This window comes from Bos indicus x Bos taurus, chromosome 6 (genome assembly GCF_003369695.1).
Source record: "Bos indicus x Bos taurus breed Angus x Brahman F1 hybrid chromosome 6, Bos_hybrid_MaternalHap_v2.0, whole genome shotgun sequence".
In the NCBI taxonomy this organism is placed as follows: Eukaryota; Metazoa; Chordata; class Mammalia; order Artiodactyla; family Bovidae; genus Bos; species Bos indicus x Bos taurus.
Genome location: NC_040081.1, coordinates 113,847,737 through 113,865,178, shown reverse-complemented (window position 1 = coordinate 113,865,178; position 17,442 = coordinate 113,847,737). Strand labels below are relative to the sequence as shown.

At 56.9% G+C, this 17,442-nt stretch overlaps 1 protein-coding gene across 32 annotated transcripts in view; it reads left to right on the top strand.

Annotated features, from left to right (window-relative positions):
* ABLIM2 (actin binding LIM protein family member 2) overlaps positions 1-17,442 on the top strand; it is a 167,682-nt gene that overhangs the window by 28,915 nt on the left and 121,325 nt on the right. For 29 of the 32 annotated variants that reach the window (XR_003511619.1, XR_003511618.1, XM_027545142.1 and 26 more), the window contains exon 1: positions 248-392. The exons of the other annotated variants lie outside the window; for them this stretch is intronic. Coding sequence is in view for 27 of the 29 variants with exons in the window: in XM_027545142.1 (XP_027400943.1) it covers positions 263-392 (130 nt within the window). In the remaining 2 variants the exon portion in view is untranslated. Of the gene's footprint in view, positions 1-247; positions 393-17,442 lie in introns of those variants that run through there. 32 annotated transcript variants of the gene reach the window in all.

Sequence of the window (17,442 nt, the reverse complement as noted above, 5' to 3'; positions counted from 1 at the left end):
GTCCCCAGGATCCGGGCATGGGCTGGGAGGTGCTGGGCAGGGGGCAGGGTGCAGCTTGTGGGCCGGGCCAGCCACATGGGGCTGCAGATGGACCCAGCTTCCCCGGGACCCTCCCCCACTGCCTTTGCAAAGCCGCTTTCCCGGACGCCCGGGAACAGGTGTGTCTCCCGAGCAGGGTGGCAGTCTATTTCGGTGTACTGGGCAGGGCTCAGCCCAGCCCTCCTCGGGCATGAGGGCAGCAGCTGCCTCGTGACCCTCTGGCATGTCCCCTGAGGGCTGTGCTGGCCGCAGAGGCTCCAGCCCTCGGCCAGCTGCCGCCTGCCCGCGGCCTCACGGGTGCCGGCCGGGCTCGCGGAGGTCACAGTCCATGGGGATGCCCGGAGGAGGGACAGGTAAGGCCCACGCTGCCCTCACCGCTCCGACCATCGGCCCGGGAGGAAGACTTCTGTTCTGACCAGAAGTCTCCAGTCCCCCCAGGAAGCCTGGGGTCCAACCCGAGGGGAGGCAGCGTGAGCTCTGCCGTGTATGAAGGCAGATGCGGCCGGAGCTGACGTGTGCCCGGCCTCAGCAACTGTCCTCTGGACTCTTGACGGCTGCCCTCTGCGGTGACCCGTTTCACAGATGAGGAAGCTGAGGCTCGGGGAAGGGGGGGGCCTGGGCAGTACACGGTGGCGGGCGTTGCTGCTGGGCCCTGCTCTGGGTGGGGCCTCCGTGCCTCCTGCCCCTGTCCTCTGCTGCTGGGCCCTGCTCTGGGTGGAGCCTCCGTGCCTCCTGCCCCTGTCCTCTGCTGCTGGGCCCTGCTCTGGGTGGGGCCTCCGTGCCTCCTGCCCCTGTCCTCCCTGTCCTCTGCTGCTTTCCTGGTGGTTCTGTCTTCAGCCAAGGGTGACTTTGTTCCCGGGGGAGGGTGGGGGGCGTTTGGCCTTGCTTGGAGCCACTTCTGATGGTCTCAGCTTGGCGGGGGAGGGGGTGCCACAGGCCCCTGGAGGGGTGTTGAGGCCAGAGACACTGCTCACCGCCCTGTGGTACACAGGGCGGGCCCACAGAAGCATGGTCCAGCCCGGAGTGTCGGCTGGGCCTGAGGCTGGGAAACCAGCCTTAAGAAATATTGTAATGGCTTCGGTCCTTCTGCTATTGATGCGAAGAGGAGGGCCCATCAAGGTAGAAAGAAACTCTAAGGAGCTTCCAGTCTGTTCCAACCCCCCACCTCGGATGAGGTGGCGTTTGGCGGGGATGACCGATGGCGGGAAGAAAGCTCTGGGGCAGGGGGAGGGGCTAGAGGAGGAGACAGGGTGTGTAGGGGGGGCGCAGGGGAGCGAGCCTGGACTCCGGAGCAGAGAGGTGGGGTGCAGTGGGGAGAGCCTCTGCGAGCTGAGGTGTGTGGGGCCGGGGGGCTCCGGCTAGGGTCCAGCCTCCATCCTGAAGTGCTCCCAGCCTGGTCCTCAGGGCGCCATCCTGGCACGAGGCTCAGTGCCCAGCAGACCCTGTCTCAGCCAGATCCTCTGTCCTGGCTGTGGCGTCTGTCCAGAGGCAGGATCTGGGACCCCTCATCCGTGTGCCCCCATCAGTACCCCACACTCTGCAGGCTCAGGGAAGCAGCCCCAGGGGTGCCGGGTGAGTGGCGGCAAAGATTTGAAGCCTGACCCCACTGTGGGCCTGGTCTGGGTCCTGTCTTGCTCCGGGGGGGGTGGGGGGGCGGTGCTCCAGACCCCCTCTGTAAAATGGGGGTGTTTGCAGTTCTTCCCTCCCACAGTGCTCTGAACCCACGCACCCTGAACCCTCCTAGCAGATCTCCATGTTTGTCCCCACAAATGTGTAGCTGTGGGTGCCCCCGCCTCCCGGGCTGGCTGGACGCAGCCCCACGTGGCGGTCTCCCTCCTGGCCTTAGCGCTCCGGCTGGCTGGGGGTTAGATAACATCCCCCGGCCTGCTCTGTGTACTGGGTTGTTCTGAAAACACCGGTGGATTCCAGGAGCTGAGCCATGTGACCACGTTCACTTCTCAAATGGAATTTCCACGCCGGCGGCTGGGCGGGTCTCCCCACTCAGCTGAGAACTTGGTGTCCTTCACGCCCTGCTCTCAGCGGACGACGGGCAAAACAATCGTGATGTTAAAAACTGCACAAACCCAGTGAGATAAGCCCTGTTGTTCCCGACTCACAGACAAAGAAATGGCATCTCGTGATGAAAGTACCAGGGAGGGAGATGTGACTCTATTTATGTAAAATTATAATAAGAGCTAAAAGTTAAAGAACTGTAGAACTTTTAGAAGACAATATTATATCAGGATAGGGATTTTTGATCTTGGGGGTTTCTTAGAGACGACAGTAAGTACGCAAGCAAGAAGACACAGATACGTTGGATTTATTTCTTCAAAATGAAGCAGTCTTACGCTGCCAGGAGCATTATGAAGCAATGAGAACACAGATCACAGAACAGGAGACAGTATCTGCCAATCATATATCAGAGGATGGGCTTGTGTCTAGAATATTCGTGTGCATGCATGCTAAGTCGCTTCAGTTGTGTCGGACTCTTTGCGGCCCTATGAACTGTAGCCCGCCAGGCGCCTCTATCCACGGGATTCTCCAGGCAACAATACTGGAGTGGGTAGCCATGCCCTTCTCCGGGGGGTCTTCCCGACCCAGGGATGGAACTCGCATTTCTTATGTCTCCTGCGTCGGCAGGCAGGTTCTTTACCACTAGCGCCATCTGGGAGGCCCGTCTAGAATACTTGAAAGTGAGAGTTGCTTAGTCATGTCTGACTCTTTGCAACCCATGGACTATACAGTCCATGGAATTCTCCAGGCCAGAATAGTGGAGTGGGTAGCCTTTCCCTTCTCCAGGGGATCCTCCCAACCCAGGGATCGAACCCAGGTCTCCCGCATTGCAGGCGGATTCTTTACCACTAGTACCACCTGGGAAGCCCGTCTAGAATATATAAACAACTCTCATAACTCAGTCAGAAAAAGCCAAATTCAGTGAACAGATCTGGAGAGACATTTTTCCAAATAATATATACAGATGGTGAATAGACATGTGAAAAGCTGTTCAGCACCGGTGGCTATCAGGAGATGCAGACCCAAGCCACAGTGAGACACATCTCACGCCCATCAGGGCGAGTGCACACTCAGTCATGTCTGACTCTGCGACCCCATGGACTGTAGCCCACCAGGCTCCTCTGTCCAGGGGATTCTGCAGGCAAGAAGACTGGAGTGGGTTGCCACGCCCTCCTCCTTCAATCCCTGCCGTCTTCCCCACCCAGGGAGTGGACCCGTGTCTCTTGCGTCTCCTGGTTGGCCGGTGGATTCTTTACCATGGCGCCACCTGGGAAGCCCATCAGGGTGACCGTGATGAAAACGACTGGTGGTGACAGATACTGACGAGGACGTGGAGAAGCTGCTGGTGGGACGGTGAAGGGATGGAGCCGCTTAGGGGGGCAGTCCAGCAGTCCCTCACACGGTTAAATGCAGGGTTACCGTGTGACCAGCAGGAAAGGGGAGTGTCCACAGGGAAGGGCCTGTGCCAGAGTGCCCGGAGCAGAAGGGGGAACAGCCCCAAAGTGGAAGCCCCCCCGGAGTCCGTGTGGTATGTTCCTGTAATGAACCATTGTTTGGACATAGTTAGGACACGCTGACCCCTGCTACAGCGTGGGTGAACCGTGAAAGCCTTCACCTGAGTAAAGGAAGCCAGACACACAGGCCCACGCATGGTGCATCTGTCTTTCTATGGAATGTCCAGGGCAGGCGCGTCCATCAGAGAGGTGGGAGGTCACTGGCTGTGTCACTGGTCGCCAGGAGCGGAGGGAGCAGGATGGGGAGGGATGGACATGGTGAAAGTGAAAGTGAAGTCACTCAGTCGTGTCCGACTGTCTTCGACCCCATGGATTGTAGCCCGCCCAGCTTCTCCATCCATGGGTTTTTTTTTTTTTTTTCAGGCAAGAGTACTGGAGTGGGTTGCTGTTTCCTTCTCCAGGGGACCTTCCTGATCCAGGGATCAAAGCTGGCTCTCCCTCATTGCAGGCAGAGGCTTTACTTTTCAGAGGGATGGAAATATTCTAAAGTTAATCGTGGTGGTGGGCGCACTTCTAGGAACGTACAACCATCCAGACCCCCAGTTCTAACGAGACACACACAGGACACACTTCCCCTACCATCACCCTCTTGGACCGGTGGGTTAGGTGGAGAACACGCAGAAGGGCAGAAGGTTAAAGGAAATGGGGAGGGCGGGGAAGCCAGAAGAAACGGAAAACCGGGCCGGTCACACAGAGACCTGGGCTCGAATGCCTCCCCTGCTGGTTACAAGCTGTGGAATCTCAGCCAGTTGCTAAGCCTCTCGGAGCCTCGGTTTCCCCGGCTGCTGTGGGAGGTGATCATGCGTCTCGAGCCAGTTGGTGTGCGGAGCCCACCAGGCAGAAAGGAGAGTCGTGGGTATTTCTGGGTGGCCGCTGGGGACAGAGCCTGCCCTCAGAAGTCACAGGCCAGCGGCTGTCCCTGCAACCCTCCCCCGGCCCTGGCGGCCCCTCCGAGGAAGGAGAGAAGACTGGAGCTCCTGCAGGACCACCCAGCGTATACCCGCCAGCAGATACTAGACCCCCCATCCCTCCCTGCTCCGTCCACAGACTCTCACCAGGGTCCAGGCAGCACCGAAGCCGGTGGGCGGGGTGTCTGATTTGGGTGAGGATCGTCCAGCCCAGATTTTCAGACCCCAGCTGAGACCCCTTCATTAGCAACACAGATCACTAAGTAGGCTCTTAAGGTCCACCTTTCGTGGAGAAAACACGAGGGTTGTAGGGCTGACCTTCCCTGTGGGTCTGGAATCCCGTGCACGTCCATGGCTCCGAGGAGCAGGTCGGAGGAATTTTAAATTGAACGTCGCTGCGGGTTTTGCATGGTTCGGTCACGGGAAGCCGCTTCATGACTTGGGGGAGGAGGGTCTTTGTCTACCAGGCAAGCATCTGGGGGGCAAGTGTGGAGCCACGAGGCCGGGCACTGGAGGAGGGTCCGGCCAGGACTGGAGACCCCAAGAAAGGGCTGCTGGCCCCCGGGAGGATGCAGAGAGCCTGGACTCCAAGCTCAAGTGAAGGAGGGCCCTTCCACCACAGGAGATGGAGCTGGGCTCCGATGGCAGGTGAAACGGATGCTTTTGACGAGCGCTGTGAGCTTGCAGCCCTCGGGCTGCTCAGAGTCCATGAAAATAGCCGTGGACAGGAAGGTTTGCCAAGCAGGGGCACCCCGGGAAGATGCCAGACAGCGAGTTAGGTCAAAGGTGGACCCGCCTCCCCCAGAGCTGGTCCCCTCCCTGCCCTCCGCCCCTCAGTTATCTGCTCTCCCCCCAGCCCCATGCAGCATGCCACAGAGGGGAGAGCAAGACCCAGAGAGACAGGGCTTCCAGTTCCGGGCTGGAAGCTGCTTCCGTCCTTGGAACCTGTTTGTCCATCTCAGAATGGTCAAGAGAGGATGTTCCCTGATGTGCAGAATGAACGGGATAATTGGACCTTAAGTGATGGGTCAGCAGCAGGCTCTGGGCAGTGGACAGTGTCCTCCTGGGAGAGGGGTGAAGAGGAGAGGCCGGGGGTGTGGTGTGGTGACCTCTCGGACGCCTGTGCCATCCTTGCTGGGTTCAAAGCCAAGGGCTCTTCTGGGCCACTGGGACTCGCTGATGGTGACCCGAGGGGCAGCTGGGTCCCCGCCAGGTGGGTGGTGTCTCCAGGCCAAGGCTGCAGCCCCATCTCCAGGGACCTGGGCAGAGAGGGGGGCAGCTTCTGACTCTAAGCGGGCCTGCATGCACAGTCGGCCAGTCCCCCAGCTGGCTGCGCCGCCCCCCCCGCCAACTCTGCCTGGAGAGTGAGGGTCCCTGGAAGGATTAGCACAGCCCTCACAGACCCTCAGGCTTCCCGGTGGCCCAGTAGGTAAAGAATCCACCTGCAATGCAGTAGATGCAGACAGATGCGAGTTCGATCCCTGGGTTGGGAAGATCCCCTGGAGGAGGGCGTGGCAACCCACTCCAGTATTCTTGCCTGGAGAATCCCATGGACAGAGGAGCCTGGCGGGCCACAGACCACGGGGGTCGCAAAGAGTCAGACACGACTGAAGCGGCTGAGCACACATGCAGCACGCACAGACCCTCCCGGCGGGAGCTGACAGCTGGGGCTTGGGGTCCTGCAGGCCTGGGTTCTAGTCCATGGTGCTGTGTGTCCACTCCCGGCTCTGTGACCCGGGTCACTGGTGGGAATCGCCCAGCGCTGTGTCTGGCCGATAGTCCAGGCCCAGGAGCTGAAAGCTGATGTTGTCACTCAGACTGTTACTTCTCAGCCCCGCGGGGAGCTGTTCTGTGCTCTGAGTCACCAAACGCACCCCCCTGTTTCCCATCATACGTCAGAAATAGTTGTGGGGCACCTGCTGTGTGCTGGGCCTGAGCTGTACGCCGAAGACCCAGACGAGGTCCCTGGCTGTCCCATTGGTGGCCTCCTGGCCCACGGCAAGGTGACACGGGGGACAAGCTGTGGCCTGGCCTGGGAGTCCAGGGACCCAAGCCCTGGCCCCGACCTGGCCTCAGACTTGCCCTCTGCTTTCCCCTGTGTTGGGGGTGGGGGGGGAATGGGCTCAGATGCCCACCTAAGCCCTGACCTTCCGGAATGCCACCCGTGAGATACTTAGATGCCTTGCAGGTCAGGAAGGGCAGCTCTTCCGGCGATGAAATAACACCCTCCAGGGACGTGGGTGGCTGGGGCGCCTGGACCAGCTGCTCGAAGCTTCAGGAGTCTGTAAACTGCCAGAAGCTGGAGCCGAAGGTAGCTGGGCGCCTGCCGTAGGCAGCCTGAGCTTCCGGGGTGGGGGTGCTCACTGCCATGTTCTCCCCACTTCTGCCTTGGGAGGGAACCCCTCTACCAGCAGACACCACCCCTGCAAAGCCCCTACCTCATGCCAGTCTGCAGAAGCCCGGCCTGGGGCAGCATGACCGTCCCCCGTGCAGAGGAAGACCGGCTCAGGGGGGCAGAGGAGCGGCGAGTCCCCAGCCCTGCCTCCCGCTCCTGGAGGGTTGGTTTCCTGGGGCCACAGGAACGAATCCCGCAGACATTTCTTCTCAGACGGCTCTGGAGGCCAGGCGCCTGAAATCACCCTGTCCCCGGCACGGGCTCCTTCTGAGGTCTGCGGGGACCGGGCCTTTCTTGGCCTGCTGACAGCCGTCTCCTCCCTGCGTCTCCACTCCTCGAACCTCTGTGCGTCTCTGCCCCAGTTTCCTGTTTATAAGGACACAGTCGTGTTGGAGACAGACCGAGTGGCCTCGCTGTAACTCGCGTGCCTCTGTCTAGGACCCCGTCACGTTCTGAGGAGCTGAGGGCCAGGACTCTGATGTTGGGGGGATGTGGTTCCATCTGCCATGGACGGGTTCCCTTGTGTGGCCTCCCATTATCCTCGCCAGCTGGGAATCCATGGAGGCTCCTCTTTCCAAGCATGGTGGGGTCATAGTGTGGGCGGTGGGGTTGTTGTGTGGGTGGTGGGTCGTCGCGTGGGCAGGGGGTCATCGTGTGGGCTGGGGGGCCGTCACGTGGGCCGGGGGGTTGTTGCATGGGTGGGGGGGTCATCGTGTGGGTGAGGGTGTTGTTGTGTGGGTGAGGGGGTTGTCGTGTGGGCTGGGGGGTCATCGTGTGTGTGTGGGGCCGTCCCTGCATGAATCAGGAATCTGGGGTTTCCCCACTTGAACTCTGCCTGAGTTCTGCCTTTGGTTGCTGGGGCCGGACAGCTGGCCTGTTGTCCTAACCTGGCGTCTCCCTGGCTGAGCAGCTGGGCCCAGGCGCCTGGGGGATTTTGGTGTGCCATCTGCGTGGGAACTGGCTAGGGTTGCCCTGGTTGAATTTGGAGCAGGCAGAGCCCGTTTCTGGAACCAGACCCAGAAGGTGATGAACTCGTCCTAGGGCAGAGAGATCACACCAGTCCATCCTAAAGGAAATCAACCCTGAATATTCATTGGAAGGACTGATGCTGAAGCTGAAACTCCAGTACTTTGGCCTCTAAGAGCTGTCTGCTGCTGCTAAGTCACTCCAGTCGTGTCCGACTCTGTGTGACCCCATGGACCGCAGCACTCAGACCCATGTCCATCGAGTCGGTGACGCCATCCAGCCATCTCATCTTCTGTCATGCCCTTCTCCTCCTGCCCTCAATCTTTCCCAGCATCGGGGTCTTTTCAGCTCTTCACATCAGGTGGCCAAAGTATTGGAGCTGACTCATTAGAAAAGACCCTGATGCTGGGAAAGATTGAGGGCAGGAGGAGAAGGGCATGACAGAAGATGAGATTGTTGGATGGCATCACTGACTTGATGGACATGAGTTTGAGCAAACTTCAGGAGATAAAGTGAAGGGCAGGGAAGCCTGGTGTGCTGCAGTCCATGGGGTCGCAAAGAGTCCGACACGACTGAGCGACTGAGCAGCAAGTGCAAAGAGAGCTCAGAGCTGCTGGGTGTGGCCTGCTGGGAGCAAAGGAATCTCATCAAGGGAGGAGCTGTCTTTTTGAAAAGCAAAGGGAGGTGGGTGCAGCCAGGAGCGGCTGAGGACTCAGAAAGAGAGGCTGCCGTGGGTGGGGCTGTGACTGATGGGTGGAACCTTTATGGGTGGAGCCTGTCATGGGTGGGGCCTCAGTGGGTGGAGCCTGCAGCTGGGAGAGGAGGCTGGTCTTGGCTTGCAGCTGCCTTGAGCGCCGAAGAATTGATGCTTTTGAACTGCGGTATTGGAGAAGACTCTTGAGAGTCCCTTGGACTTCGAGGAGATCCAACCAGTCCATCCTAAAAGAAATCAACCCTGAATATTCATTGGAAGGACTGATACTGAAGCTGAAACTCCAATACTTTGGCCGCCTGATGCGAAGAGCTGACTCACCGGAAAAGACCCTGATGCTGGGAAAAATTGAGGGCAGGAGGAGAAGGGGACGACAGAGGATGAGATGGTTGGATGGCATCACCAACTCAGTGGACATGAGTTTGAGTAAACTCTGAGAGTTGATAATGGACAGGGAGGCCTGGCGTGCTGCAGTCCACGGGGCTGCAGAGTTGGACTCGACTGAGCGACTGAGCTGAGAGCACCAGGCGGGAGGCAGGCCTGGGGTTGAGCTCTAGCTCCACCCCTTCTGGCTGTGTGGCTTTGGGCTGGTTATTGACCTTCCTGAGCTCAGTTTCTAGCTCTACCAAATGCATGTAACGATATCCACCTTGCTGGGTGGTTGTGATGACTCCAGTCAAGGTCACACCAGACTCTGGGCACTTCCTTTCCTGGGTCAGAAAGGCCAGCACCTTTGGGGCTTTGGCTGTGGAGGAGGTGACCTTACCATCTCTGGAGCAGACCTTAGGTGGGGCAGGCGCAGAGATGGGGGAGGGGGCGGCCTGGTACAGACGGGGTGGGGCTGCCTGGGCTGGAGGTTGGCGTGGCGTTCTGGTTTGCTATGGGTGGGTAACTAACCATCCCAAACCTTCATGGCATCAGACAAGCGTTCTGTGATACTCACAGGTTCCGAGAAGCAGAGATTTAGAAAGGGCTCCGTGAGGGTGTTTCATCTCTCTTCCACGGCGTCTGTGGTTTCAGCTGGAAAGCGAGAAAGCCTGGGGTGACTCAAGCGCTGGGGACTGGCATCTCTGGAGGCGCCCCGACTTGGGGGACATGCGGGGTGGTCTGAGCTTCCTCACAGCCTGGCCGCTGGGTTCCCAGACTTGGCATCCTAGGAAGCCGGGCAGAGGTCTGTGGCACTGTGACTTGGGTCAGGGCAGCGGCAAAGGTCCACCCTGGTCCCGGGGAGGGTCTCAGAGCTCGCCGATGAGCAGGAGGAGGGTCAAAGCCAAGTGTTGAGAGGAGCCTGCGGGTGGGACTGGTGTTCAGCCATCTTTACACGTCCAGTCAGACACGTGATCAGTTCTGTCTGCAGACACTTGTGCTGAAGCCCCGGGTCCAGTCCTGAGACCCCAGGTGGAGCGGTGCTCGTCACTGGCCTCCAGGAGCTGCCGTCTGGCCACGGGGCAGTTCCTGGGCTCAGCTGAGGACAGGGCTGCAGAGGGGTCACAGAGACCACGCTTGTCGGGAATCTAAGAGGACACACAGCTTTGCACGGCGATGGCGCCCCCGCGGGCCCCTGCCGCTCGCTCATGAAATTACAGACACAGGCCTGGAGACGGGTCTCAGGATGAACATTCCTGTGCCTGGGGGTCAGCGTCAGTGAGATGAGCTTCCTGCGAGGGGTTTCCACGTCTGTCTCCACCTCTGTGACCTTGGGTGTGAGCTCCTCAGGGTGGGGGACCGTGTCTTCCTTGGCCCCGTGCCAGCAGGAGCTCGGCAAGGAGCTGGTACCACCCCAGCTTCGCCAAGGACGGATGGATGACGTGTCTGCAGAGGCTTCAGGCCTGGCAGTGCGGAGACCCTTGCAGCTGGCTCACTGGGCTCAGGCTGCCCACAGCCTTGGCAAGACGGGCTGGATCAGAGAGCCGCGTCCTGGTTCCCGCTTTCATTCACAGCCAGCCCTTAAGGAGGTTAAGATGGGGAGTGACTACAGGTGCTTTGCTTTGATTTACCAACACATAACAGCAGGAGGCTGAAATGGCACCCCACTCCAGTGCTCCTGCCTGGAAAATCCCATGGGCGGAGGAGCCTGGTAGGCTGCAGTCCATGGGGTCACTACAGTCAGACACAACGGAGAGACTTCACTTTCACTTTCCTCTTTCATGCACTGGAGAAGGAAATGGCAACCCACTCCAGTGTTCTTGCCTGGAGAATCCCAGGGACGGGGGAGCCTGGTGGGCTGCTGTCTGTGGGGTCACACAGAGTCGGACACGACTGAAGCGACTTAGCACCAACAGCAGCAGCAACAGCAGGAGAGGCCCAGGCCTGTTCCTGAACCGGACGACCTGTAAAGAGTATCCTGAGGGCAGGGGAGACAGATGCCCTAAGGTCTTCGTGCCGTCAACTCCCTGTTTAGAAAGCCAGTCTAAACAAGCCCCTGTGCTGGAGGCTGTGCTAGCTGCAAGATGCTGGTGGTCACCAGGTGTGTGAGTGCCGTCTCCCAGCTGGGCCTGGCCGAGCGCCCCTTGCTCTGTCTGCACTGGTCCCCGCTGCCGGGAGCCAGCATGAGGAGCTCCGCCCGTGGCAAAGGTCATGAGGAAGGAGGCTCGGCATACGCAAAGGCGGGATCAAGCCTCAGGAGTCCCCCTGGAAATTCTCGAGCATCTACCCCCAAAACCAGAGTCTGCCTACTTTACTGCTTTGTGCTCTCACCTTCACCTCTGACTTTACGGGGGGCTGTCCCCCGCCACTTCTTTCTGAAAAAGAGTTAACTTAAAGCTCCAGTTAATAATAATTCCTGGGCGTGATAAGAGTGTTTCAACCTACAAACTCCTCTGAAGGTTCTCTAGCCTGCCTGACAGGCTTGTCTGGCCATGTGTGATTGTTCACAGCCTCCCAACCGTGAGAGGCACGAGATGCTTTAAACCTTCTAAAAACAGGTTCTTTAGAGAAGTTAGAAAACTATTAGTATAGTATAGTGGGCTGATTAGAAATTGTATTGGTGAAGGGTTTTTCATTTGTTGAGCCAATGTTTGCTGCTAAGTCTCCACATCCCCTGCCCTTACACACATTAATGAATATATAGAAAAAATAAGTATTAACCTTTGATATTAATCACATTAGACCTTAGGCTAAGCAAATTCTTTCCTTAATTAAAACCCACTACACCCTCACCCTATAGGAATGTAACTTTATCTGGTACCTTCGGAAGGTGGTGTCTGTTTTAAGAATAATCACCCCTGGAGAAATAAGTGTTCTGGTTGACTGACTGCTGTCACAAGGAGAGGGTCATAAATTGTCAGCAGGCCCCCTGGCTAGAAGCTGATGTAACACCCCTAAGACCTCTGTATACATTTGTATGAAGCACCTGACTTTAATAACAGTCAGGACTGCTGACCCCGCGTGACTTTTGTATAACATCTCAGTGTATAAAAACAGACCCTGGAAAAATAAAAAATGGGATCAGTTCCTCGAAAGACTGGTCTCCCCCTGCTGTTCTTTCTCTCACCTTCTGGCTGAATTCCATCTGGGGCGTGGAGGCTCGTCAAGCCTACTAATTATGCCTGGGCTTCTAAGATCTGACCAGGGAGGCCTTAGTGTCTCCTCTCCTTCGGGAGAACACGAGGACGCCTGCGGCCTACGTAGGTGACGTAAATTCCTTGCCTTGGAATTTTACTAGCTTTCCACGTAAACCAAGTTATTCAGCCCTTTTCTCCACTGAATTTTCCCACTGAGCTATCCTCATTCTATTACTCTTTATATCTCTAATTAATATTTAATTAAAGCTATTGTATCCAGTTCCCGAAGCAGTCTCCCCTTCGAATTTCCCTGGATCCACCGGGGCTGGACCCCGGCACCCCGGCCCTAGGGAGCGGCACTTCTCAGACCCGGCCCCTGGCCCACAAGGTGAGCGTGGTGCTGTGCACTCGCTGCTGCCCTGAAGGTGCCTGTGCGGCATGCGTCACCTGCTCCTGGAAGCCCTCCCTGACTGCACACAGGTCCACCCCCCTGCAGCACCTGCCCACGGCCCCGTAGCCTCCCTCGGTACGTCTGTGCCCACTGTCGTGGTTAGAAAGAAAAGCCTGAGAGAGGAGGTGAGAACTCAGCACCTGGGACCCACTCTGGGTGCATCAGAGCCCCAGGAGAGGCTGTGACGCACGGATGTATAAAGCTTATTCAATATTAGAGCAGACTTACAAAATGTGGAGACTCCACACCAGCTGTTGGCATGATACAGAGAGCAAGATGGAGAGTGCTACAAAACCATCATGCTGATGGAGCATGGCTTCCCCTTGGATTCCCCGAGGATGCAGCGACTCCATGTCCCAATAGTGAAGTGGATTGACCCTGAGAGCAAAGCCTGGAAAATAAGCTGAACAAGGGCTGTTTGGTCCTTGGCCAAGCCAGCAGGGCCTTCTCGGGGGTCCAGTGTTAGCCGGACCCTTTGGGAAGGGACAGGGCCATATGTAGAGGCTTGGAAGGTGAGCGGACTGAGCGGAGATAAACAGTTTGAAGAGTCCCCGATGACCACAGAACGTTGTGTTTCTCGTGAAACGCCCTGAGCCCCTCCTGTTCATCCCTCCGTGCCCCCGGGCCCTGACGCCCGCTGCTCGTTTACTGTCTGCGTGGTTTTGCCTTTCTTGATGATGTCGTGGGGTCAGTCGTGCAGCGTGTAGCCTTTCCAGACCGGCTTCTGTGACTCAGTAACAAGTACCTGAGGCCCCTCCAGGCCTTTTCATGGCTTCACAGCTCATCCCAAGAGTTCTTTACGAGACGAGGTCTGGCCCGAACCACCCCATCCCCGTCTAAGGGCCCATCCCTGCCCTGTCCTGCCACGCAGGGGGTCCTGATTCCCTCTTGTTGTGTCCACGTGCCAGCCGGGCCGCCTGCCCCGGCCTCAGTCCACTCACTGGGCGGCAGGAGAAGTGGCCGTGGCCCTCGCTCTGCAGGCTTCTGTGAGCACTGGTCCCCTTTGCAAAACACCCGACTGGTGCAGCTGCACGAGGTCCGAGGACTGAGTCCACCTTGAGGGGTAAGAAGTCCCAAACCTCAGATCCGCAGAAGCCTCAGGCTGGGACCCCAGGGACTAGCAGGCAGCCGCAGGTTGGAGGGGACAGCTGAGCAGGGGGTACCCACAACAGGCCCCCTCTGGGCAGTGTCTACTTCCCACCACCAGGGGGCAGCACCCTGCTCTCACCCAGCCACCCAGAGCTCCGGGAGGATGCTCCAGGCAGCAGAGTTGATGCTCCCACAAAACGACCCTCTTAAAGCAGCTTTCACCCCAGACCAAGTATATGTCCATTAACCAGGAAACTGGCCATGCCAGGCTGTGAGTTCTTGCGAATGACAGCGGCTGTTGTGAAGGCGGGAGGAGAAGGGGAGGACAGAGGGTAAGATGGTTGGATGGCATCACCAACTCGATGGACATGAGTTTGAGTAAACTCTGGGAGTTGGTGATGGACAGGGAGGCCTGGCGTGCTGCAGTCCATAGGTCACAAAGAGTCAGACACGACTGAGCGACTGAACTGAACTGAGCTGTTGTGTATTGATCTCTTATGGTTTGCGGGACTCTGGGCTGCTTGCTATGCAAGCCTTTCTGCCTGAGGTCCTAGCCACCGCTGGGGCAGGCGCTGTGAGCAGAGGGCGGATGGACAAACACCTGGGTGGCCGGGAGTTCCAGGTCACTGCCTGCTGGAGGTGAGGCTGGGCTGTACCCAGGTCCGCCCCCCGCCGCCCGCCCCTGACACTGGTCCATCCCACACAGGTGCTGGTGTGAGACCTTGCGTGTTCACTCATGGAGCCACAGGGCACGCCGTCCTTTATATGCTTAGTGAGTGAGAAGACTACATTCGTTCCCCCACCAACCCTCCCCCAAATCTTGGTTTAGTCTCCGATGCGGACGGGGTAACTCAGGAGCCTCTCAGCCCCACGTGAGTCCCAGGCAGCCCCAGGGCGGTGTACAGCCGTGAGTCAGCTCTGCCTGAGGTTTCAGTCCTCAGGCCCAGTGGGGAATCTTTAATTCCAGCCCAGGACCCCACCCCCCAGCAGTTTGATTAAGTACTGGATGAGGGGGTTTCTGTGAGTATCGTATAGGGAAAGACAGTGAGGGGCAAGCCTGCTGCTGGCACTTACACCAGAGTGGAGGTGTCCCCACGGCACCCAGGGCCGCCGGCGGGGCTCCGCAGCCCTCGCTAGGCTCCACACCGTCCAGTGTGCCGTTTGGTCCTGACCCGTCTGAAACCTCAAGGCGGTGCTTAACGCTGGGTCTGGGGTACTGGGGGTGATGCCAGGGTATTTGTTTGTGCCAATTGTCTCCTTTCCTGTGCCTGCTTCTCCAGACAGGGTGACTTTTTAAAATATGAAAGTGAAAGGTGAAAGTGAAGTTGCTCAGTTGTGTCCAGCTTTGCGACCTCATGGACTGTAGCCTGCCAGGCTCCTCTGTCCATGGGATTCTCCAGGCAAGAATACTGGAGTGGGTTGCCATTTCCTTCTCCAGGAGATCTTCCCAACCCAGGATCGAACCCGGGTCTCCCGCATTGCAGGCATATACTTTACCATCTGAGCCACCAAGGAAGTCCTGGTATACATATATATATTTTTTAATATATATGTCTATAATTTGCTCACTTATTTACTTCTGGGGTGCTGGCTCTTCCTTGCAGCACTCGATTTCTCTCTCCAGTTGCGGCGAGCAGGGGCTCTTCTCTAGTGGCAGCGCGTGGGTCTCTCACTGCGGTGGCTTCTCTCGCTGCACAGCATGGGCTGTGGGGTGCCCAGGCTCAGCAGCTGCGTCTCCAGGCCCTCGAGCACAGACTCAGGAGTCGTGGCGCACAGGCTTAGTTGCTCCGCGGCACGTGGGATCTTCCGGGATCAGGGATCGAACCTGTGTCCCCTGCATGGGCAGGTGGATTCTTTACCACTGAGCCATCAGGGAAGGCTGATGGCTTTTGGCCCCAGACAGCTGCTCCCCTGGGGTCTTCAGAGCCTCCTCCTGGAAGGCCTGGTGTCCCTGCATGGCCCGGCCCTCTCCACAGGCGGGACCAGAGGAGGGAGTCCTGCACTGCGGATCTGCGGACCCACAGAGGGGATGGTGGGGAGAGGGGATCTGGAGGCTGTGAGGCAGGCTGGAGGCTGGAGGGGAAACGTCCTCTGTGTGACACCCGCCTCCTCCAGCTTTACAGGAGTGAGGACATCTTCTGTGCCTAGCACTCCATCAGGGATGGTGCTGAAGCAGTGTCTGTGCACGCATCGTGCATCTGCTTCTGTGTGTGTGTGTGTGTTATACATATGTATACTATATATTTGTGTGTGTATGTGTGTGTCTGTCCTTGGCGTGTGGATGTATACTTGTGTGTCTCTCTGTGTGTCTGTGTGTGAATGTGTACATGTCTGTCTGTCCACGTGCATGAATGTGTATTTGTGTGTCTCTGTGTGTCTGTATGTGTGTCTATGTCTTGTCTGTCCGTGTGTGTGAGTGTGTGCTTGTGTGTTTGTGTCTCTGTGTGTATGTCTGTCCATGTATGTGTGAATGCATATTAGTGTGTCTGTGTGTGTATGTCTGTCTTTCTGTCTGTGTGTGTGAATGTGTGCTTGTGTGTTTGTGTCTGTGTGTATGTGTTTGTTTGTCTGTGTGTGTGAATGTGTATTTGTGTGTCTCTGTGTCTCTGTACGTGTGTGTCTGTCTGTCCCTGTGTGTGTGAATGTATACTTGTGTGTCTGTGTGTCTGTGTGTGTGTGTCTGTGTGCGTGTCTGTCTGTCCGTGTGTGTGAGTGTATATTTGTGTGTCTCTGTATGTGTGTGTGTGTCTGTCCTTGTGTGTGTGAGTGTGTGTGTGTCTGTGTGTGTGTGTCTGTGTGCGTGTCTGTCTGTCCGTGTGTGTGAGTGTATATTTGTGTGTCTCTGTACGTGTGTGTCTGTCTGTCCATGTGTGTGTTAATGTATACTTGTGTGTCTCTGTGTGTCTGTATGTGTGTGTCTGTCCATGTGCATGTGAGTGTGTATTTGTGTGTCTGTGTGTGTGTGTCTGTCCGTGTGTGTGTGAATGTATACTTGTGTGTCTGTGTGTGTGTCTGTGTGCGTGTCTGTCTGTCCGTGTGTGTGAGTGTATATTTGTGTGTCTCTGTATGTGTGTGTCTGTCTGTCCGTGTGTGTGTGAATGTGTATGTGTGTGTGTCTGTGTGTGTCTGTCCATGTGTGTGTGAATGTGTGCTTGTGTGTTTGTGTCTGTGTGTATGTGTTTGTTTATCTGTCTGTGTGTGTGAATGTGTATTTGTGTGTCTCTGTGTCTCTGTACGTGTGTGTCTGTCTGTCCATGTGTGTGTTAATGTATACTTGTGTGTCTCTGTGTGTCTGTATGTGTGTGTCTGTCCATGTGCGTGTGAGTGTTTATTTGTGTGTCTCTGTGTGTGTGTCTGTGTGTCTGTGTGTGTCTGTCTGTGTGCGTGTCTGTCTGTCCGTGTGTGTGAGTGTATATTTGTGTGTCTCTGTATGTGTGTGTGTGTCCGTGTGTGTGTGAATGTGTATGTGTGTGTGTCTGTCCATGTGTGTGTGAGTGTGTGTGTGTCTGTATGTGTGTGTTGAGTGCATATTTGTGTGTCTCTGTCCGTGTGTGTGAGTGTATATTTGTGTGTCTCTGTATGTGTGTGTCTGTCTGTCCATGTGTGTGTTAATGTATACTTGTGTGTCTCTGTGTGTCTGTATGTGTGTGTCTGTCCATGTGTGTGTGAGTGTGTATTTGTGTGTCTGTGTGTGTGTGTCTGTCCGTGTGTGTGTGAATGTATACTTGTGTGTCTGTGTGTGTGTCTGTGTGCGTGTCTGTCTGTCCGTGTGTGTGAGTGTATATTTGTGTGTCTCTGTATGTGTGTGTCTGTCTGTCCGTGTGTGTGTGAATGTGTATGTGTGTGTGTCTG